This window comes from Rissa tridactyla, chromosome 1 (assembly GCF_028500815.1).
Source record: "Rissa tridactyla isolate bRisTri1 chromosome 1, bRisTri1.patW.cur.20221130, whole genome shotgun sequence".
Classification (NCBI taxonomy): Eukaryota; Metazoa; Chordata; class Aves; order Charadriiformes; family Laridae; genus Rissa; species Rissa tridactyla.
Window position 1 is genome coordinate 70,095,952 of NC_071466.1, and position 24,273 is coordinate 70,120,224.

General features: G+C 40.3%; 1 protein-coding gene across 1 annotated transcript; it reads right to left on the reverse strand.

The window, feature by feature from the left end:
- Positions 1–262: 262 nt before the first annotated feature.
- On the reverse strand, positions 263–23,937 carry SLC5A7 (solute carrier family 5 member 7). The gene is made up of 8 exons (XM_054223152.1): positions 23,760–23,937; positions 16,986–17,099; positions 13,786–13,941; positions 9,766–9,914; positions 5,096–5,239; positions 3,057–3,210; positions 1,618–1,835; positions 263–889 (listed from the first exon to the last, which is right to left on the reverse strand). Exons 1-8 carry the CDS (start codon positions 23,935–23,937, stop codon positions 263–265), a joined length of 1,740 nt encoding a protein of 579 aa, XP_054079127.1.
- Positions 23,938–24,273: the final 336 nt, after the last annotated feature.

The following is a 24,273-nucleotide window of genomic DNA, read 5'->3' on the forward strand; positions in this document are numbered from 1 at the left end:
AATTACACAGTATATAGTTCTGGGTGGATAGAATGGGATCTGAGTGTATCTTTTGGTACACACTCTATGATCTAATCCGACATGGTAGATAATAACAGAGAAGAGTTCCTCCCACGGGATACTCCTGCTCCTGGAAACAACTTAAAGAATTGTGCAGCTGCATTTCATTCCCAGTTCTTGCTTTTCTTATGATAAAATGCCTCTTACCGCTCTGTGTAGAATACCCTGCTTCGCATTGCTTTGCCTGTGGCTACCAGATTTTTTAATTATCATCTTCAGTGTTGGACAGCTCTGGACTCGAATCAACATAATTGAAGGCTTCCTTGTTTGTGAAAGTTGAGCTCAAAGTTAGACTGTGTCGTGGATTCACAGGCGCGAGTTCGTTCAATACAATATTGTCACTTTTTACAAGAGTTGCTTTGTCCATGTGTTCTCTACTGTACCTGGCAACAACAGCATCAAGGAAGTCCAGCTTTGGTGGCAAAGTCCCACTCTCAAACAAGTATTTGGCTAAGTAGGAGACTATAATGTTAGTAAAGAAGGAGGTAAGCATTGCGAGTGTTTTAAATGGGAATCGCTGGATATAGATATTATTTTCATCCGGATAGCAGCCAGGATAGTAGATCAAGGGCTGAAGGTAGAGGTACGGTTCTCCTCCGGTTATTCTGAGAACAAGGCCAAATAAGTATCCTGCAATGGCACCGTAGGTGTTGGTTCCTTTAATAAATAACACACACAGGAGCTGGGGGAATATGATGATATAAACAAGGTCAGAGCTGAGGTACCACAGGCCGTACACCGATGAAGCCAGCAGTGCCATTGCTGTTGCTGACGCTCCAAACAGAAAAACGGTGATTCTCATGACCCACACGATTTCCCTGTCTGAAGCCTGCAAAAAAAGGGCAGTGTTAGGCGCCTTTTTCTGGGCAATATATGTATGCCTACATTTATGCACATATATATGTAACACTGCATCGTAAAAGGAAATTTTGCATGACATATTCAATAATATTTACAGAAGAATATCTCTGTCTCTATCTCCATCTCACACACAGAGAAAAAAACCCTAAGGGTTATGGTTGCCATTCCCAAAGCCGTTAATCTTTGAGCATAAGTCTGACAAAGTGTGAAAGAAAAAAACATCAGTGTTAGAAATAACTTTTAAATATAAGCACAATATGGCTCAACCAGAAAAAACTGTCAGCATCAGAATTTCTTCTTCTCCATTTCCTGAGAAAAACTCCGACTCACTAGCCCATTCTGTTGTCAAATGATTTCCTGATAAATCAATAATTCACAAAGATGTCTCATTTTGTTAAGGATTTAAGTAAAACTTATGGTTGCAGCAGTAATTAAGAGCAGCGCCATGAGACAAACTCTTGAAAGCTCCCACCCCTGAGCTAGCTTTTTCACCTCTGTTGTCAGTCACAACCATAAATATTTTTATGACTTTGGGATTATTCAATACACTGTTTAGGAATGAAATGCTATACTTTTTCTAGTCATGCACAGGAATGTGAAAGAGGTGTTTCATTATGAAATTACAGTCTATGCATCACCTAGTTAAGCTCTCACCTAAAATTTTCTCTAAAAGTAAAAATGAAAATGTTATCTCACATTTTGCCGAAAGGAAAGCTGGTAAATGTTTCGAGCAAACATAGAACTTGCTGATAAAATTGAAGAGTCGGCTGACGACATCACAGCAGCAGATACAGCGCCAAGGCCAAAGAATGAGATATAGACGGGGCAAAGGTACTGGAGCACGATCGGTAGAATCATATCTGCTTCTTTTTTAGTCATGGGGTCAGGGACACCATAATCAGTCTCATTCCAGGCTGCAATATGGACACCGGTAAGTTATTAGTAACATTAGTAGTCATCAGCTACAGCATCTCTTGACTTTATGTGTAGTGAGTGAGCTACTCACATTGCAACATTTTCATTCACATTTAAAGACCAAACTAGGGCCAAGACTAGGGCCAGACCGATGGCATTTCAGAGAGGCAGTGTCCCACTGGCTTTGTTAGGCAGATTTAGTTCTGCTCAGCATTTCTCCTTACCTCTAAGCTAAGTCTGACCATGGCCTGTAGTTATCCAGTAGGAAGTTTAACATTAAAACTTTGCATTGCTCATGAATGTCATTTTCCTCAATAAAACGAGTCGGATCCATGTTTGTTTGTGATGTGTTTAACTATTCTCTTGGGTTACAGACTCAAGGCTCAAAGCCATGTGTTAAACATTTCTAACGGAACAGTTCTAACGGTTTTACTACACGGTCACTGGGATGGGGATCACTCTCACTATGACAAAGACCTTGACAAAGATGTTTTTGTCAAGATAAGAAATTCCTGATAAATCACAGAATCATTTAGGTTGGAAAAGACCCCTAAGACCATTGAGTCCAACTGTAAACCTAGCACTGCCCAGTCCACCACCAAACCATGTCCCTAAGCACCACATCTACATATCTTTTAAATACTTCCAGGGATGTTGACTCCAGCACATCCCTGGGCAGCCTGTTCCAATGCTTGACAACCCTTTCGGTGAAGAGATTTTTCCTAATACCCAGTCTAAACCTCCCCTGGCGCAACTTGAGGCCATCTCCTCTCATCCTATCACTTGTTACTTGAGAGAAGAAACCGACCCCCACCTGGCTACACCCTCCTTGCAGGTAGTTGCAGAGAGCGATAAGGTCCTCCCTCAGCCTCCTTTTCTCCAGGCTAAACAACCCCAGCTCCCTCAGCTGCTCCTCATTATTACTGTTAGGACCAAATAAAAGTACCATAATCTAACTAACTCAAACATTAAATAGAAATGTTACATCTGTAGATATCTAGAATGTGCAAAAATGAGTTAATCATCTCAGCCACTGGGGTAGAAGCAATTTCCCCTGAGAGAAATATTCTATAGTATTTTTCAGTGTAGTCTCCTATTGAAGAAGTCATGAGTTGACTAATGATGTCACCTGGCTAGATTAAGCTTTGTAACGTTTTCACATGTTTATTGTACTATTTTACATTTTACATTTATTGTGCTATTTATTTTTAATCATTTACCTGTAGATGCTCCAATTGCACCAATGAGTACTGCAGGAAGAGCCATCACAAGACAGCCAAAAGCAGCCAGAAATGACAGAACTTGAGCATATGTGGCAGAAGATGAGGAAAGAACTCTCTGGAAATATGCTTGCCACGGGATTCCTCCTAATGTCTGCAAACACAATGGGAAGCATCCCGTCACCGGGGGCTAACTCTGGAATTTTTTGCTATTGCCATATAGAGAGCATGTTTAGAAGCATCACTTGAATGCTGAATGCCGTGTTACTGCTCTTTCATTTATTTATTGAATATCAGTCAGTCAGTAATAGCTGTAACTTCCATTCTCATAAGTAATGTCAAACCTCTGTAAGTCCACTTAAATCCCATTCTTTTGGACAAGTTGTTCCTTTGTAACAACACTTTGCACTTACAAAGTCTCTGTAATCTCCAGTTACTGTGAGCTGTATAAATACTTGATAAAGCCTTATGAAATGTTATAAAATACTATTGTCATATTTCATATTTGAAGAATTTGGCCTCCACTACCCTCCCCCTGCCAAAAGTAGATTAGACTCTGATAGGATCTGAAAGCAAGATTTTATCTTCCTGTATGAATGTGTGTAGCCATCTAAACAAGGCAACGTGTTCTGTATACGTTGAACACAAGAATCTGAAAAATTATTCTCCCACTGTCTTAAGCAAACATGATACCAATAGACATTAAAGAGAAAGCAGAAAAATAGTTTTATTTTATGGTGGCTACCATTCTCTTGTTTTGGGTGTATAACAGTGAAGATCCTGATTAGACTTAAAATTATATCTGCAAAATATGACACAAAAGAGTATTATCAAGAGTATTATTATCAAAGGCTAAAAATCAAGTACTAACAATTCTGTCCTGAGAGCAGGTTTTGAATAGTCTCCACTAAGTAAATAAGTGCCTATGACTAAATAGCATGGAATGAAAATAAAGCAAATTGCTCACTAAATGTGCACAGTCCAGTTCTACACACTAAATGAGGCAGGAGGCATCTGGACCAAGTAGTGTGTATACAGGTGTTTCATACATTTCATGCACACACAGGGACCAAATGAATGTTTCACAGGCAACTCTGATTTTGACTTGCTATTTATCACTGTTTTCCTTTGCAGTCTTAAGAATGTTCCTTTAACAAAGCTTCCAAGCATATGCCAATTTCTTGAGCTATAATGAAATAAACACAATGAAAACGTGTCACAATTTGTCAAAATCAGAGCTTTCCTTTGGTCATCAGCAGAGATTAAACCTTATGGTTTACCAGACAGAATACAGCTGCTTGAGCTCATGACATACTTTGGCTCTCTGAGAATCTCTAAAAAATTTAAGCTGGATTAAACAATATATTTTAATAGCCCAATTATCAGAAAACTCTGAACATTTTTGGTTAACATTATTTTTTAAAAAAAGAGAAAGGAATCCCAAAGTACAACATAATAGTAAAAACAGTGTAGAGTTGCTCAGGGACACTGAGAATGGAAAATGTTAGCATGTGTTGCTAGATCTTCCAATGGAAAGTACTTAATAACTACCAATCCCATGTGTAATACATAGGCATTAAATAATGAAAGCCCTCAGTTCATTCTGGCATGTGTGCACGTATGAATTCATCTATCCATCCATCTCTGCAAAGCTTTTTCTACATCACCTGCACCTAAGGCATATTTAATCATTTGTGTAACATATTTATCGCCTTCTGCAATATATAAATGCCTCTGCCAACAATGACATCAGTTAAGCTGCACACTTTTAATTAATTTTAGCATAAGTCAACTCTTTCAGCCTGATGATATTTAAATTGCATTCCTGGCAATGCTGACTTTGACAGCTGCGCTCCAATATTCTACTGATATTTCACTGAAATCCTTCAAATGTGCAGAAATATTGAGCAGAAGTCAAGAGGGTAAAAGTTTTCTGTTTGCTGGAAACTCTTAACTAGACTCTCTATTATTTTCAGCTGTCACAGTAACACAGTGTGAGTGCTCAAATGCTTCATTCCTTCATACAAGCCATCACTTACCAGTAAAAGGAAATTGTCCAGCCATGTGTAAATGTCAAGTGGGTTGATAGATCCAAGCCAAGGTGCTTGGTGCACCTGGTGCACAGCCGTGAGCCCAATGTCTGTCACTGCAGGATGGGACATTGCAAAGGGTACGCTGATCCACTGTAACCAAAGAGTAACACTGTTCGGGTCTAAAGAAAGCATTCTAAATCTGTGAAATTTTAACATTAACATTGATCTGGTTTTCTTCTTTTTGCATGCTACAGATTTACAGCTAAGTTGCCGAGCTGACTTGCAGAAAAGTTGGGTTATGTGCTGGTGGAACATCTCCGAAATCCAGAGAGCTTGGTAATGGATAGCTTACCTCTGTTCTGCAAAGGGTGAGTGTGAGCAAGAATTAACCAGTGTATATCACAAAATCAGCAGGAAAGATGCATTTATATGTCTTCATTTTATTTTCCCTAAACTCTACACATATTCTTTACATCCTTTCCTGGACCACACTGTAGAGAAACATCTACATATAAACTTGTGTGCAACAGCATCGTGATTTGCCAGTATACAGGCATGAGACATCACAAACACACCTGAAGGCTTGAGGATTTGTTTTTAATTCAACACAAAACTGTATCATGACAAGAAAGGGGTGCTGTTGGTGAACTCCATCTCTCTTGCTTCAGAACACCCAGTATCCCAGTGTTACAGCACTTTTCTACCTTGAGGGTAATATCACTCTAGGCTTTTGACTATTTTCAGTCTCTCTGTTTTTGATCTAGACCAAAAAATCAATTGAGAAACCCTTCTCAGAGACAGTTTCAGACAGCAGGTTCATTTCCTTCACCAACTGACTTTTTGCACATATACTTGCCAACTCATTTTGCAATGGTGTAACTCACTAATTCTCTATGAGATGAACCTCAGTAGCTCCTATTGAGATGAAAACCAGGCTTGGTGCTATATGGAATAGACCGTTGCAAGCACTGCATTCTTAAGGCTCCAATGGTATCCAAAACACACAGGTTACCCCAATCCAACTGATCACATTTAAGTGTATGGGATAACAGGAACACGGAGGGGAGAAATCAAACATCTTCCTCTACTTTGTTGCACAATTACTGCAATAACGTGTGAAGAACATATGAAACCTGCCTCCAGGTTCCTGTGCAACCTGTTCTAGGTGAACCTGCTTTGGCCAAGGAGGTTGGACTAGATGATCTCCAGAGGTCCCTCACAACTCCTATCATTCTGTGATTCTGTGATTCTGTGATTTGCTGTACTGCCTATTATGCAGGCTGTTTATCATGTACCATAGTATTCTGTTCTCAGTTAGATATTGCCAATTTAAGCACTTGGGCAGAAAGATTCCCTTCTCACTGTCTGTTTGGGCTTTTCTGGGAAAGATCACCAAAATGTTTCAACTGTTTCCAAGATATTATGAAAGAAAAATAAACATATTGTCAAAATTAATGGATATTAATACTCTTATTGTTGAGAAATTAATAGGGAACAAGAATATCATGTGGATTTTCATCTCAAATCTCAAACATGTCCAAGTGACGAGCTTCTGAAGAACTGTAGTTTGCGTATACTCGGCTGAGATTTTCAGTAGGGTACATTTCTAAAGGTCCATCTGCAACCTGCATGCCACAGCCAAGGTTTTAGTAGGGACTGTATTGCAAATGTATTATGAGCTTTTGTAATCTATTCCAGTTCCTGACAGTAACCTAGCTCTTTGTGGTCTCAAAAACTACTTCTATACTAGTAAATAAAACAAGTCAAGACACTTTCTCCAGCCCTGTGGTTTACTGACATGTCATGATTTGCATCCATACATCCAGAGTCCTTTCCTTGCCAAAAAGGACATCCCTCAACTGTTCCTGGGGATTATCTGGGAAAGTACGAGTTGATGTGTGCCAAAACAGTGCCAGGACTGTGCTAACTATTAAGCACTACAGATGATCCCATGTTTTTCACCTTGGTACTGTTTAACTTGCTTAATACAGACAGAGATCCAATTTCTTCATTGAGCCCTTTCTAATGCGAATAGAAAATCCATTGTTTTGAATGGAGGGCAAATAAAATGAAGGCTTGTGGAAGTAAAGCAGAAACTGGAACTTTATGTTGGGAATTGAGACTCAGGGGTAGAAGTAGAAAGTAGATAGAAGGACCTAGAACTCATGGAATTGGAAACCAGAAAAAAGGGACTTCTACATGGTGGCAAAGAGTTTAGAATGAGGAAATAATAAAGCTGAGATGAAGAGTCAGTAAATAGTAGGGTGTCCTGGTTTCAGCTGGGAAAGAATTTCTCTTTCTAGTGATTGCTGTGAAAGGAATGTCAATAATACGTAGTGGTTTTAGTTGTTAAGTGATGTTTACATTATTCAAGGACTTTTTTTTTCAGCTTCCTATAAAAGAATAGACAGAATGATGGAATGGCCAATGAAATATTCCATACCATAGATGTCATACTCAGTAGATAAATGGGGGTTAGCCAGGGGGGTGGGAATCCGCTACCACTGCTTGGGATGGTGCCAATTCACCGGGCGGTGAGAGTGTCTGGTGCTATTATTATTGCTATTATTGTTATTATTAGTGTTATTTTTCCTTTTCTGATATTGTTCTATTGAACAGTCTTTATCTCAACCCACGAGTTTTTTTCCTTTCGCCTCTTTTCCTCCCTTGTGTGGGAAAGTGGTGAGTGAGCGACTGTGTGGTGGGGTTAAACCATGACATGGGGCTACAGTGCAGGATCAGGGAAAGACTGATGTGGCAAGATAAAGACAAAGAGCTGAGAATTGCAGATGTGGGTACAGAAGAGTGAGGAGGGAAGGAGAGAGACTACATGGGCTTGTAAGGAGAAAACCAGGGAAGTACGTGGAGTGGCTGGGGTAGACGTTATGGAAGTCTAAGGAAGAAGCTGTGGCTGAAATGAAGAGACAGGGTAGGAAACAGAAGTGATTAGAACAAACATCCCCTCCTGGGTAAGGAACAGGAGAGGAACAGACGTTAGAGGAATGAAAGCTCTGTTCCGGTGGGAATACAAGCTGCTCCAGAGCCTGAAGGGGAAGCTGGGATGCCTGAGCCCCTGACATCTTCTGCTGTGACACCTACTGCGAAAGTGCCCCATGTCATCTAAAACTGCCTCATCTAGAACATAGCCATTGAGATGCTATCTGAGACTTCCAGCCCCACTGATGACTCTTGAGGTTATGAATATGCGTCTCCCTACATGACATTATTGCTGTTTATTTTAAATGGGAAATTACATAAAGAGCCCAACCTGAATTAAAAGAACATTATTAAAGCTACGGATCCAACCATTTAGAATACTGCTATACAAGCTTCATTTGCTTTTCCCCTCCCTGTCAGGTTCATGCTGCCTTTAATACAGGATCACATGTTGTTATTCCCATGGGACCAGGGTCTTTAGCAGTGCATGAGTTGTTCTTATTGGAAAAGCATTTCTGTATTTTGATTTATCTACAATTTGGGGAATTGCTGTAATGCACACCATCTGTAGGAACTGAGTGGTTCACAAATATCAACATGCATGTTAGGGAAGGACAAAGGTATGGGTGAAGAAGATCTAGAATAATTTCTCATTTGAGGTGGCCAGCTAAAACTTGGATTTGCTTTTCCAGGGTATTTAGCACCATTACCATGAAGTCAGTTACAACAGGGAATGCTTAGCACTTCTGCAAATAAAGCCATAGGCCTCACGGTAGGATGCCACAGAGTGAGGATGCACACAGGGTTGGTTAGTGACCACCTGTGTGAGCTCTGGCTGAAGCAATTTCCCCAGAGCTGCCTAAGAACTACGGTGAAAGCAGAGAAACAACTCTGGGTCCCCAAGGTGCCGTTCAGTTCCTTCACTTTGAGCCACCCCATTTATTTCAGCCTGTCTCAGATCTTTGCACACCTGTGACCATCTATTACTACCACTGGCAAACAAAGACAGCAGCTTCTTTGATTGCACCTGTGTGATCTGAGCCCTGTTGCATTGAAGTTTTTCAGAGTAGGGCTTAAAGAACAGCAGTAAATAAAAGAAAAGGCTACCCACTAGCACAACACTGATAGTTGATGAGGGGATAGTCACACCAGGGTATGCAAAGAGCAAGGTCTTTTGGTGGTGACACTTCCTATACTATGGTCTTCAAGGATGATGAAGGGAAATGAGAGCAAACTCAAGAAGGTGATTTAAAGCAGGAGGTTAACTAAGCTGCGTGAGTAGGTGACAGCTACAGAAAAGAGAATCAGGAGAGTATCAGCTCTGCAGGTCCAATGCCAGTGTTTCTGGACTGCTCTACTGACTGCTGCCTATGTCTGATGCCTCCTTCCAGTGCCTGTGCCACAGTCCTATGGATAGGGAAGGAGTCAGATCCAGTCCTATCCTGAGTTAGATATATACTCAGCAGAAATATTATGAGAGAGTTTGCACTATCAGACCGGTTGGAAAAAAGCCGGAAAAAGAATCGGGCCTCTCGTCAACATTATTGTTGAAGCACTGACTGTATATTGATGTAAATACAGACTCTTTAAAGTCAGGGCTCTGCGAGTGGAGGTATTCCTTCTCCATGCTTTCAGTGAAGACATAGTTCCAAAACCAAAGATGGGCAATGGGTCTTAGCAATCATCATAACGTGTGGGGCAAAATCCTCAACAAAGAAGGGGAAAAAAGACAAACTTACCAGTCCCAGGAAGATGCAGAAGAGCTGAACTACATCGGTGTAGGCCACAGAATAAAGTCCACCCACAAGTGTGTACATAGTTGCAATCAGGGCAGAAATAATGACTGAAATATTGACATTAATGTCAATGATCACACTTATAGTGGCACCTATGGGGAAAACCAAAACACTGTATGTTACTATATGTCACAGTATGCCTGATGAGAAGGCTCACCTTTGTTAAATTACACGTACAGGTGCCGATTTGCTATGCAATCTGATACTTAGCAACAGCGTGAAGATATTCCCCTATTTTCTGCACACCCCTTCTGCACCTGTGAAGGGAGTGGGAAAAGAAAGTCTCCTTTTGGTCTAAGTTCAGCATCTGTCATGTTTCAGGTTCTTACCAAGTGGAGGAAGGAAGGGTCCCAACAGACTTCCCTTACTGCTCGAGGTCTGGAAGGACTACGCTCTCTTGTTCTGCCTGGGAAAAAGCAGACACACACCAACAGCTGAAGCCTCCCTGGGTGAGTTTCAGCTGCATCACACGCAAGTGTGTCATTGTAGTGGCTATGGGAGGTCTGCTGCAGCATATCGCACCCTTCTGTATCTCACTTATGCTCTGAGCTAGCCCATTTTAACCAAGGAAGGAACGGTAGAAGACACATCAGCTATAGGGATAATTGTCCACTGATCACTTTAGAAAGTGCCCTTCAATTGTTTACACAGGAAAAGGGTGGGTTTCTTTGAAAAATGGGGAATCCATCCTCCATCATCGACCTAGAAACCAATTACTTCTTCAAGCACCATCAAGCAGATTTCATTTATAGAGAAGAAAGCACAATGTTAAGCTGCCAGTCTCCACAAACTAACTCACTGAATCAAAGAGTTGCTAAGACTGAAAGGCACCTCTAGAGATTGTTAAGTCCAAGTCCCCACTCAAACTAGGGCAGGTTGCTCAGGGTCATGTCTAGTCAGGTCTTGAATATTGGCAAGGATGGAGACTCTACAACCTATCTGGGCAACCTCTGCCAGTGTTTGACCTCTTCCACTGTAAAAAAAAGTTTTTTCTGAAGTTTAAATGGAATTTCCTGTAGTTCAATTTACGCCTATTGCCTCTTGTCCTGTTACTGGGCAGCACTGAGAGGAGTCTGACTCTGCCTTCTTTATTCCACTCCCTCCACTGCAAAATCAGGTATTTCTTCACATGGATAAGATCTCCCTGAGCCTCTTCTCCAGGTTGAACAGTCCTAGATCTCTCAGCCCTTATACGCCGGATACCCCAGTCCCTTAACCATCTCTGTGGTTCTTCACTGGACTCTCTCCAGTATGTCTATGTCTCTTCTACTGGGGAGCCCAGCACTGGACCTGGCACTCCAAATGTGTCTCACCAATGCTGAGTAGAGGGAAGGGATTATGTCCCTCAACCTGCTGGTAATGGATTTTCTAATGCAACCCAGAATGCCATTGGCTTTCTTTGCCACAAGGGCACACTGCTGGTTCATGGTCAACTTCATTACCCTTTAGGACTCCCAGGTCCTTCTCTGCAAACCTGCTTTCCAGCTGGTCAATCCCCAGCCTGTACTGGGGCATCAGGTTGTTCCTCCCAGGTGCAAGACTCAGCATTTCCCTTTGTTGAACTTCATGAGGTACCTGTTGGCTCATTTCTGCAGCCTGTTGAGGTCCTTCTGAATGGCAGTATAACCATCTGATCTGTCAGCAGCTCCTCAAAGTTTTTAATTTCTGCAAGCTAGCTGAAGGTGCACTTGGTCCCATCAGCCAGGTCATTAATGAAGGTGTTACACAACACAGGACTCAATATTGACCCCTGGGGTACTCCAATGATGACTGGCCATGCAGAGGCTTCCATGCTGCTGGTCACAGCCCTCTGAGCCCAGCAGTTCAGCCAGTTTTCAATCCTCCTCACTGTCCACTTATCTAGTCTGAAGTTCATCTGTTTGTCTACAAGGATATTATGGGAGATGGTGTAAAAAGCCCTTGCTGGAATCCACAACATGCCCTGCTCTCCCTTCATGAACCAAGCCATTCATCTCATCATCGAAGATCTCAGGTAGTCAGGAATTATTTCCCTTCCATAAATCCTCCCAGTTCCCTTCTTGACCTTCACTTGTATGGCAGTAGTTTCCAGGATTATTTGACCAGTGTTTAGTTCCTCATAATGTCCTTTTTGCCTTTCTTGAAGACAGCGGTGACATTTGTTTTCTTCCAGTCATCAGGGACATCCCTGATCACTACATTTTCAGAAGATTACTGAGGGTGTCCTTGCAATGCCATCAGCATGCTCCCACAGCACTTGTGGTATGCATCCCATGAGGTCCCATGAAATTGTATCTGTCCACTCTGTTAAAATGTTTCCGAATCTGATCCTCCTCCAGCAAGCCTTCCTTGACCTGGACTTTCCTAGGGTTCTCAGGGTCCTGAGATTCCTTAACAGCAAAGAATTAGGCAGAGAAGGCACTGAGTACCTCAGCCTTTTCCATATCCTTTGCCACCAGGTTCCTTGTCCCATTCAAAAAGAGCCTACATTTTTGCCAATTTATGTACTTGTAGAAGCATTTCTTGCTGCCCTTCATGGCCAGATTCAAATCCATGCAGACTTTGGCTTTTCTAACCCCATCTCTGCATGCTTGGACAGTGTCTCTGTATTCTGTCCAGGTGACTTTTCCCTGCTTCTGCCTCTTGAATGCTAGTTTTTATGTCTGAGACTAGTCAGGAGCTCCTTCTCATCCATGCAGACCTCCTGCCCCCTTTGCTTGTTTTTCTGGTTGTCAGAATGGACTATCATAAGGACAATCAAGAAGTGAAGAGAACTAGGATTAAATACTTATCAGTGAGGATAGGTGTGCAAATCAGGAGGAATAACGTAACTAGATCTATTCACAGAATAGTTAAAATAATAGTTAAAATCAAAACCCCCAATGACCTTTATAATCATTGACAGTCTTTAACTGTCAGCTGTTAATATAAACCTACTAGAAAGGAATTCGTACCATTTGCTTTGAAATATCACAGATTAGCTTGTCCTCAATCAAAAAGAAAGTATATTCCAAATACTCAGAGTGTTCTTCAAGTTATTCAACTCCTATCACCTCAGCATGTAGTTTGTTCTTAGTCCTTTAAGGGTTTTGTGATGAAATTGTGGTAAACAAGCTCCCCATTGCTCTGCAGTTCATCAGAGCACAGTTGGAGATAACCTTCAAAGTTTATTTTCTGTTTAAAATAGCTTGTGCTAGAAAGCATTACCACATGCATGTGCACTGAGTATGATTAGCTGGTAAAAGTCAACTACTGGTGCTTCAACTCAAGGGCTTTCTCAGTTCTTGAAGGGATTGCTAAATTCAGGCCTGAAATATAATTAAAAACCCTGGAAACTGATTTTTTTTTCAGAACTGGATGAGTACTTGGGTGATTTTCTATTGAGTCATAGTTCTACTAATTCTCTGAATCCTTTCTTGAATCCTAAGTATTTTCTTCATTTTGTTGTGTAGAAAGCCATTTAGAATTAATACTTCGGTTTATTGATCAGCGTCTGTTCTACTTCTATTATTTGTGCTATGGAAAGTTCTGTATATGAAGGTGTCCTATATGCAAAAGATTATTTTGTTTAGATGCATTGGCAATAATGTTTCATATCTTTAAGTGAAATTTTGACTGGCTTCTCTGATCTCAGTGGTGTAAAAGAGAAGCTGGGTCAGCCTTGACATAAAAGGGACACTTGCAATGACTCATGTCAACCTCACAATTAAAGGAAATTTCTCGCTAAATCTTTTCATAATCTTTGAAAAAGGACAACTTAAAGGTATCTGAAAATTAATAGATACCTTGCGTATCTTTCCATTACCAAAATAATCAATGGGGTACCACTACCGGGTTTAATTACTAATTAGCATGGGTCTGAGAACTGTCACATTCCAAATCATTTGGGTAGGATAGTTAGCATTTGAAGCCAGAATTTTAATGCATCTCTGATTTATCCTTTCCACCTGTGATAAATTAATATTTATACCGTGTATTCCTTACCTAAGGCAGAGAAGATGGCAGCAGCCCAAAACATTTCTCCCATTAAAGCCGGAATAAACAGTAGCCCTCCCATCCTTTTTCCATAAAGCTGCTGAAAAGGGTCTAGCATTGTCACATAGCCTTTGGAGCGCATGGGTTTTGCGAAAAAAAGACCACCTACAAAGAAAAGTACCATAAGACACCAGCAGCAGTGGAGAAAAGCATTGTCATTAAGGGGTGAAACACTGATTGTCAGTTAAAGGTTAAGGGTACAAAAATGTCAGTATTACTGTTTGTTGTTTTGGGGTTTTTTTTAAAGGAATAAATACAGTTAAAACATTCTCTAAGAACTCTTACCTTACATCTGTCTACAGTTACGTAAACACATCCACACCATTAATGTCTATGATCTGATGATGAAAAATAAGTTTCTCTTATTTTGTCTGGTTCAGTTTACTTAATCTGCCATTACGGATGCTGTCAGAGTTTTGTCTAATTTTGTATCAGCCTAAGGAAATGGCTTTTCTACCTAATCCTGTTCATTCTTAGACCAGAATCCAGCATGAATTTTCACATGGTCCTGCTCAAAAAATAAAACTGTCTGGAATTCCTGGGTTAGAAATATGAGTTCACACACGGTTTAGCGCACACACAGCAAATCTGATTCTTTCAGGACAATTCAGATTTTTAATGTATACTTAAATCAACCTTATTACACCTACAGGGTAGGTCAGATGCCTTCCGGGTTCTGCAGGTGTCAGGCTCCCTGAACATTTGTCAGACACTTATTCCACTCATTCGTGTTCAGGAATTTGGATGTATTGCAGTTCTGCTCTGCCTGACTGGCATATGGGCTGGATATATACATAAAAGTGCAAAGGCTGCCCCTTTCTAATGCACAGTCCTCAAATTCTTTCTTTCTGGGGAAAAAAAAAGGACACGTGTCAGGAAGCTGAAAGAGCCCTTCTATGGAAACCTGTGTAGTTGAGTTCTGTACATGATATAACTAAGTAGACTTCTACCCCAGCAAAACTGCTGAAATGCAATATATAAGGTACAGCTAAAAAACCTGGAAAATCAGTCAGTTCCCAATAAAATCTACTGTGCAGTATTTAGCGACCCTTACTTAGGTTCTTCATCACAAGATATGTAATGTATTCGTTGTGTTGTACAGCAGATTTTCCACATTTCTATGTATTGCCTTATATCACTCATATTTCTTCATTTCATTAAGTTCCCTGAACAGAAGGTACTGGCTTACCAATCACAATTTATTTATAATGCTTATGGTAATGCTGTGTTTAGGCAAGTTGTTTGGATGCAGAAACTACAGCATTTTTTAACTATTCTTGGATTGGTCATGGATCCTGTTCCTATTCTACTTGTGACATCATCATTACAAAAGACAACTAAAAGAAGAAAAAAAGAGTCACTAGCATTATAATCTATTAGGATGTTCAAGCATATGTCAAAGGAAATCTAAATTGCTTGAAAAATTAGGAAAAAAGTGTTACGCAGCACAACACTGAACTAAAAGGCAGATTGTATCGGTCTTAAATCCTTCCATTCTGAAGCAGCAATATTTCTTCTAGCCTTACATTTATAATTTTGGTTATTTTTTTTAAAAAAAATAAGGATAAACAACTTCTCCTCGCAAACCTGCGTGTACAGATCATGCCACAGAAATGCTTTCCTCTGTGCTCTGCAGAGAGATACATGGCCACATGATACAGACTTCTTTTCTCTGCAGTGGCCATGAGAATTTCCAGGAAAAAAAGTCTGGATATCTTTAAAAACAGCTGGAAATGAGGGGAGAGGCTAGCTCAACCCCTTCTTGGCTATTATTTACTTGTATCAATTCTACAGAGGCTAAGAGTCAGGAAGATGCCTGTGGCTATGATCCTAATGACCGCCTAATGACATCAGTGGATGATGACCCTCTTCACCTCATAATGACATCAACTGATCTCCAGGAAGACATCTACCATTATTTTCTTTACAGGAAATAGAGCTGCTCTCAGGTATGGGAACTACCACTGGAACTGGAGCTGGCCCGCATGTGCCAGAGAGGAGTACCTACGATGGGGAACATTTCTACCTGGGAAGAGAGGAGAACCAGGACAGGCCATATGAAGGTGTTTCCGAGGGGAAAAAAGTCGGGAGGGCAATCCACGTATATAGGAAGAGATGAAAAGGGCAAGAAGACCTGGATAAGCAACCACAGGAAAGAAAGGGACAGACTAGGTGGGAGGACCATGAGAAAAGACTCAAAATAAACTGAGAAGTCAAGTATTATTAGAAAGGAGAATACACCAGCCACATTAACGAAAGATGAAGAACACAGGATCTTTTTTGTGACAACACTTTTTAAACTGTTGCATCAGCTGTTGCCTTAGGGACACGATCTGTTCACAAACTAAGAGGATGCAGCTGACAACTTTGTGGTGAATGATGAATATCATGGCTCACAAGGCAGCACTTTTGTTGTGAGCTGCTCCATGTGGTTGAGACACAGTGAGAAATTTTTTTATTGCTATTATTTTTAAGAAAACGAAGGGACTTCTGAGACTACATTTCCAGAATTAGAGGACACAGCATTAAAAATTACAATCCTGCCTGTATTTCACACTCTGACCCTGCATATAGTAGGACTGTGTATTTGCATTTTAACATGTGATTTGGAGTTTTGTACCTCATTCAAGAGGACGAGTGGTCCAATTTTAAGGAAACAGACTCGTTTTACTACAGACTCCCTACACAAAATTACACAAGTTAGTTAGATCCTTGGTGAAGATCTGTAAGGTATAAGCATTTTCTTAACTTGAAAGAATATTTGCTGCTCTTGAATTGCAAGATTTATAGGTGCCCTGATACTATTATGTTCCAGATCATATAGGCACTTAAGGAAAATGTGAATGGATAAAACTTAGCATATATAATTACAAGAAAATCCCACAACAAAACCTTTGTTATTGTGACCTCCATAGATCACTATGACGTAATAATCAAATAGGTCTTGCCAAGGCGTTCAGGAAACTCAAGATATCAAACTATTTATAGCGATCTTCTGGTTCCCTTTTTAAAAGCCAAATCTATCAGGAGAAGGGATCCAGTTTACCTCAGTATGCTTTTATCAGACCCTAGTTGTTTCATTTCAAATGATGGACTTGTCACCAGAATTGTTTAAAATGAGAGACTATTAGCTTTAGTTCATTGCTTACCTAAAATCAGACTAAGGGAATATCCAATAGGTGCCTGAGCCCAAGCTAGACCGTAGCCTGGGACATACACAGCTTCTGCTGTCCCGTTGATGTAACCTCCTCCAACCCATGTGGCTGAAAAAGAAGAGATGGAAAAGTCTTTAATGTTCACAAAGACATTATACAATAAAATTGTCATCACTTATAATATTGCTATTTTTTATTATATGTCCTGTACAAGACATGGCAACCTTCTATAAAAGATATCCCCAATTCGAAAAACTTACTATCTAAACATACAAAAAAAAGAAGTTCAATGGACTGTGGCAATCCTCAATGTGTCTAAGTGTCTGTATAGCCCGTGAAGATGTGAGGGATGAGTCCCCCACTACTTTTTACAATGAATGAAGAACATCATTACCATTTTCTTTGTGTTAGTCCAAATGAAGGAGAGATGTATGGGGGAATCTGAAGAACAACAAACATACAATGATAAAGTCACCCCAGCTGGGAAAACTGCGTTTAGACATGAGTTTAAAATTGCCTTTAAAACCTTGCTAAATTTTAAATTTTGGCTACACAAAGCACATAGTAAACACCGGTTTCCCTAAATGCTATGTTTCCATAAGGAGCTGTGATGGTTCTGTGTTGCTATTTAAGTTTTAAACTTTGGCTTATTTGTTTTTGTGCTTCCTGAAGACATATTCCAGAAGTGAACTGTGCTATCTGTAATATCTCTCATTTATCTTTCTAAAAAACAGCAATATTTTCAATATACCAGCTTCAGACCTGGAATGAATTGATTCTCTCCCTGAAGGGAAGTTCCTACATTTGATAATTGGGACCTACGGTATGTATGAAAGAAATGCATTTTGATTACATCTGCAAAAATAATTCATAACAAATTACGTAATAAGGTTTATCTCTTCCTGTTTGCAGATTCCATGCAAAAAGTTCTTGATTTTCTCTAATGTATAATGAGTAAATTTTATGAATCTGAGTCTGTAGTTTGAACAAGGGCAGGCAGAACATTACAAGTACCAGATTTTTGCAATGCTGTTCTGATTTGCCTCAGAAGCCCTTGCCTTCTTAGAGTAGTTCAGGCTTTCTTGTGTAAAAATTCACAATTGTAAGAATTTTCCTAAGCATTCTTCAGAATTCTCCCAGCATCCACCATCATACAAGCAAACTTGATTTTGTGTTTAAGACAAACAATTGGAGCTAAACACAAACGAAGAAAATTTAATTAAAATTCCTAAAGAAATTTCAAGAAAATCTAAATGACCACTCTTTTCACTTAGCTGTGATATCTCTCAAATACTACCAGACAGTATTTTTTTAACTTGATGCTAAATTACACCGTGGCTTTAGAAACAAAGATCTCTGGCAACAAGAGCATTACACTTGTCCCCCTTCCAGCATTTTGAAGCGCAGGAAGGGACCATTCTGTTGTTGGGAATAGTATGATAGGCTTGTATGAGGGATGTGCATGCAGAGAAAATCTGACACAAAAGAAGTGACCCAAGGAACCCTGTTATTGATACTTTTAGGTATCAAGATCTACTGTGCACTACAGAGACAAGAGAAGAGGTGAGTGATGCCCATGTAGGACCACATGGAGAAGATGGGTGAACACTGATCCTTGATGGGAAGAGCAGAGATACAAAATCTACATAAAAAGTTGTCAGACATTTGGGATTTTGTGCTTGACAGCGTGAATTAAGGAAGGTGGGAATATCATACTTCAGTTACCAGAGTCCCAGAATCATAGAATCTTGGAATGGTTTGGGTTGGAAGGGACCTTAAAGGCCATGTGGTTCCAACCCCCCTGCCATGGGCAGGGACACCTCCCACTAGATCAGGTTGCTCAAAGCCCCATCCAGCCTGGCCTTGAACACTTCCAGGGATTGCAGGAATCCACAATTTCCCTGGGCAACCTGTTCCAGTGCCTCACCACCCTCACAGTAAAGAATTTCTTCCTAATGTCTAATCTAAATCTCCCCTCTTTCAGACTAAAAACCGTTACCCCTTGTCCTGTCACTACACTCCCTGATAAGCAGTCCCTCTCCATCTCTCCTACAGGGCCCCTTCAGGTACTGGAAGGCTGCTATAAGGTCTCCCCAGAGCCTTCTCCCCTCCAGGCTGAACAACCCCAATTCTTTCAGCCTGTTCTCATACAGGAGAGGTGCTCCAGCCCCTTGATCAACTTTGCAGCCCTTCTCTGGACCCATTCCAACAGGTCCATGTCCTTCTTGTGCTGTGGACTCCAGAACTGGATGCAGTACTCCAGGTGGGGTCTCACCAGAGCACAGTAGAGGGGCAGAATCACCTCTCTTGACCTGCTGGCCATGCTTCTTTTGATGCAGCCCAGGATGCGGTTGGCTTTCTGGGATGCGAGTGCACATTGCCGGCTCATGTTGAGCTTCTCAGCAAAAAACACCCCCAAGTCCTTCTCCTCAGGGCTGCTCTCAAACCATTCTCTGCCCAACCTGTATTTGTGCCTGGGATTGCTGTGACCCAGGTGCAGGACCTTGCCCTTGGCCTTGTTGAACTTCATGAGGTTCACCACCACCTAGTCTGTCAAGGTCCCTCTAGGTGGCATCCCTTCCCTCCAGCGTGTCGACTGCACTACAGAGCTTGGTGTAATTCACAAACTTGCTGAGGGTGAGCCCAGTCCCACTGTCCATGTCCCCAACAAAGATGTTAAATAATACTGGTCCCAATACAGACCCTTGAGGGACACCACTCGTCACTTATCTCCATCCGGACATTGAGCCATTGACCGTTGAGTCCATGACTATCTGGCATGTGTGTTGCCTACTGTGTCTCAAGCAGCATAAACTTATGGAATAGGTTGTAAGCACCTGTATACAATAACAAAATTAAATACTTTGAAAGGGAATTGTATTTGTCTCCTTCCCTAGAAAAAACATAAGCATGAATTCTACATGAAGAATACCCACTTCCAGATGAGGAATAATATGTCATAGTCAAGGACAGATGTCCAGCATTGCTGCAGCCATGGTGCAAGGAGGCTTCACTGTCTGGCATCGATATGCCTAGGGTTGCTACTGAGGTGGTGAGTGTTCTCCACGGGGCACTTGGGCGCCATGCCTAGCTCCCTTATTTTCTTCTGGAGGGAGTCAGGTCACTTCCCTTCTGCGTGATGTTGCAGGGGCCGTTGCCCTCCCTGGCTGGGGACAAGAATAATGCCCTGCAGACAGGTATTGCTGGGTAAGGTGTCATGAAGGATTTAGCACTTCTTTTCAATTATATTTCTTGATTTCTGGATTGGGGTTTGAAAAATAGATGCTGATAAATCTCTCTGTGCACATGACTGTTGTGGAACCTCTGCCAAGGACCCCAGAGCTCTAGGAGGAAGGTGCTATATGGCTTTTTCGGAGGGGGTGAATAGGTAGTCAGCATGTACACTGACATCAGTAGATACATTTGAAAAAAAATAATGGGGTATGATAGGATGGGATTTCAACCTTAGATATTAATTTTCTGATCCTCAGTGTGCTAAGCCACAATTTAAAGTTAGTTTAATACCTTTTTTGGTGAAATTCTTTTTTTTTTCTAAATCAGACAAAAGGAATATAAAATTTAATAATCTACAGAAACACTCATGTGGTAATCTATTTTAATCCTCTCTTTGCTCGCTGTATGAAGGAACAAAAAATGCAGCAAATACCAAAATCCATTCAAAGCATGCACCCTAAAAAACGATCAGACAAATACTGAGGGTATGGAGTGCATTTCTGCTCCTAGTTCATATGCGGAACACAGAAATCAACCTCAGAGTTCTTTATATATATTGATATATAATAGGAAATCAGATTTTTTGGCACTTCTTTGTGAATGATCCCTTGTCTGACCACTCTAATTATTGAATCAACCCACCAAGTTCTGTAAAATGAAAATCCTGACCTAAGGATTACAGAAAAATAGGATTTTGTAGTATTTCTTTTTTTCTTGTGGAAGGACACGTAGCTCCATTCAACTAAAATGAATAAATGACATCAATAGATGACTACCGTTTTGGTTGTGTTTGTAAGCATTTGATTATGTCATCTCAAATATTTCCTTTGGGGTTTAAACTCAGTTGCCAAAATCAGAACAGACTCAAGTTTGTTGCAGATACCGCTTCCTAAGAATTTCACTCACAAATTAAGGAATGCCGATATTCAACGCGACATTTTAAGTATAATTATATAAAAATAATACACAGATTAAAGGCATGTCTACTATGGTACTATGTCAGCTCATTTTAATATGAGCTGTTGTGATCCATCCAGAATTCAAGCTTCTCACTCTTTCTGTTTTGATAATTGCAGACACACTTAGCCTTTAACGGGCTCTGTGTTTAGGCGTTTCAATAGCTAGTTGATACAGCTGCTTCTTCAAGACCACAGTATACATCCAAATATGTCCACAGCCATTATTCATAGGGAGTGTGCCTGTTTTAGGGCTTTTAAATGCCATTTAGAATATCAGCTATAATTACTCAGGAATCTTGAGTCCGTCCCTATGAAGTCATGATGCTTATTCTGTGAATTTGATTTTAAATTTATAGGCTGAATTCTCTCATCCTCCCCACCAAGTAGCCCCAGAAACTGCTACCATTTTCGTAGCCAATACCCATGGAACACGGTAATGTTTGTCTCAGGCAAGAACGACAGAATTAGGCCTTATCTTATAACCCAAAGTACTTCATGTCCATATGAACAATACCCTTTCTGGAGATGTTTAAAAATTTCTTAGTTTCCTTTTATGGGATAAGCTTTGCTTTTTAATTTATATTTAGACAATTAAAGCTGTAAAAAATAAGATGATGTTGGAATAGCAGTATATCTCTGGCGGCATGGTTATGAGGTGCAAAATCTGCATATCTATCGTTTAGTAAAGAAGCAAATATGGCCTTGAGTAATGTGACCATTTAGTAAAAATTAGTGCGGATTTTGATCAGCTTACCTCAGCAATTATTTTGTTATGCTTACAAACTAAGTATTTCAATCATCCTCACCGAGACAAAACTCAAAATAAACCCTGATTCAGTAGACTTGTGCCCACACCTAACTTTGTGTGCCCCGCGTGCTTTCCCAAAACTGAAAGTGTAATTTACTTGCCATCTCAAGCTTTAACTGCCGTATTTAGGGAAGGCAGACATGAGAAAGTATGTGAACCCTAACAGTATAAAATCCATGAGTGTTTAGGCTGTGCCAAGGCTTTACGATCAGTCTGATGTTCTACCGCAGAGATGATATACTATGCCCTCTCTAGAAGTTGCATGAAATGGCGTGAGCGTGTGTGGGTGTGAATTGTGGTGGCCATAGAAATAGCTTGCAATATAGGAAGCCTCAGTCCAAGTCTCATCTCTGCTTCAGCTGCTATGAAAAAATACTCCTGTAAAATAGGATTAAGGAGACCAAAATTTGTGTCTTCTTCCACAGGCAAAGCTGTTCATCATAACCACCTGCGCGGGCAATGTCTTGTTTCATCTCCACTCCCTCCGTCTAATGATTCCAGTTTTGTGGTAAGCAGTATCTCTGCAAAACATTCTGGTTTCAGTGCTCTTCAAAATATTTCATTCAGCAGAAAGCTGTCAAACCAGCTCTTGCTATGAGCAGAATCTCGTCATATCTGATGCTTCAGTAGCCAACGGATACGTGATACAGTAAATTATAGCAAAGTGCTAAAAGTAGAACATCTGCCTGTATTCAAACTTTATGGACTTTTACAAACATTCTTTACTCAATACCCAAATACTCAGTCTTTGAATGAACAAAAAGCCCCTGCAAGAGGATACGAATTTCTGTTGATTAAAGAATACAGAATTTTGGCCCAAGTTTTTATGTGTCTCTTACTTACTAGATAATTGTGAAACCAGAGCAGGGCAAAACAGCAAAACATAAATATAACCTGATAAATCCAATCTGGCAATTGAAAGGGCTTTGCTTGAATAGGATTTAGAATACAAAAAAACCCCAACCCCACCAACCAATGAAGCATACTTAAAAACTAAATTGCTTAAATAAAAATGGTGGGCCAATTCACTCTCCTTATAAAGCATTTTTGTTCCAGTCCCATATGTTATCTTTAAGACTTGAGATTTTGGAACATATTGTGAATATCCTGTTTACCCAGGTAAGATATTTGGTTTGACTGACTCTGGGAGTCATACAGCACTGCTTACCGAATTAGTGAAAAACTCTCCCTTCACCCAGGCTTTTCCTACTGATATTACTATTCACGGCAATGTGTTATTTTGTCAAACTGCTGCAAAAGAATCTAAAAGAATCCACAAAGTAAGCTTGCCGAAATCAGTGCAATCACAAGTTTGGATTTATGCCAATTTTCTTTTAGAAACTTAATTGATGCTGCACCCCCTGCCCCCCCACCTTTTTACAGATAAACTTTGTTTTACTCAGATTAAACAAAAATATATCACCCATTTGGGTGGCTTTAACAACAATAACAGTTATTTTTAAACTGTATTTCTTATTAAACTATATAAATTCTATTCTTCCCAAACATATCTGATCTACAGATGAATACGAAAGCAAGGAATAAGAAATACATTCTTCCTGTATGATTTTAAAATATTTGTTGTTTTTATATAGATGCTACATTTGGTTGTTCACTAGAAAATGTTAGCAGCAATTGGAAATAAGTATATCTATATTTTCTTCATTTTGCATTATTCAACATGCAGATTCCACTTCTTCATTCAGACTGAAAACCGACAAGTTATACGCTAGTTAGAGAAAAAAACAAAAGGCGTTTTTTACATACCGGTCATTGTAAATCCACCAACTAGCAAGCCAATGTCTCTTCCACCAACTATAATAGCTTCGCTGCGATCTCCTTCACTGCCGGTGTTCTTGGTTTTCCAAGCAGCCCATATCCCAACTGCCAGGATAGCCAGGTAGAATACAACTATGGCTACCAGCCCCTCCACATGGAAAGCCATGTTGAAGTCCCGACTGTTTCTTTGATCGCTATTTCATTAAGACCTCTGGAGAGAACGCAGTAATACGCCTGCTTTTAACAAACCCAGTAAGATGCTTTTTAGAATCAGTGTACAAAGAAAGCGCAGATGGCTATTAAAGAGACTATTCTGGTGAATTTATGAAATGAGTATTTCAGATGTAATTGAAATTAAGTTTGCATGACAATTAAAATGCCTGTGGAGCAACAACCAACAATTGTAACCTGCGATTACAATGGGAGACGAATGGTGTGGCTGAAAGCTACACAAGTCTTAGGAATCAGTTACTGAGCACTGAATTATTTTAGTGTCACCAAG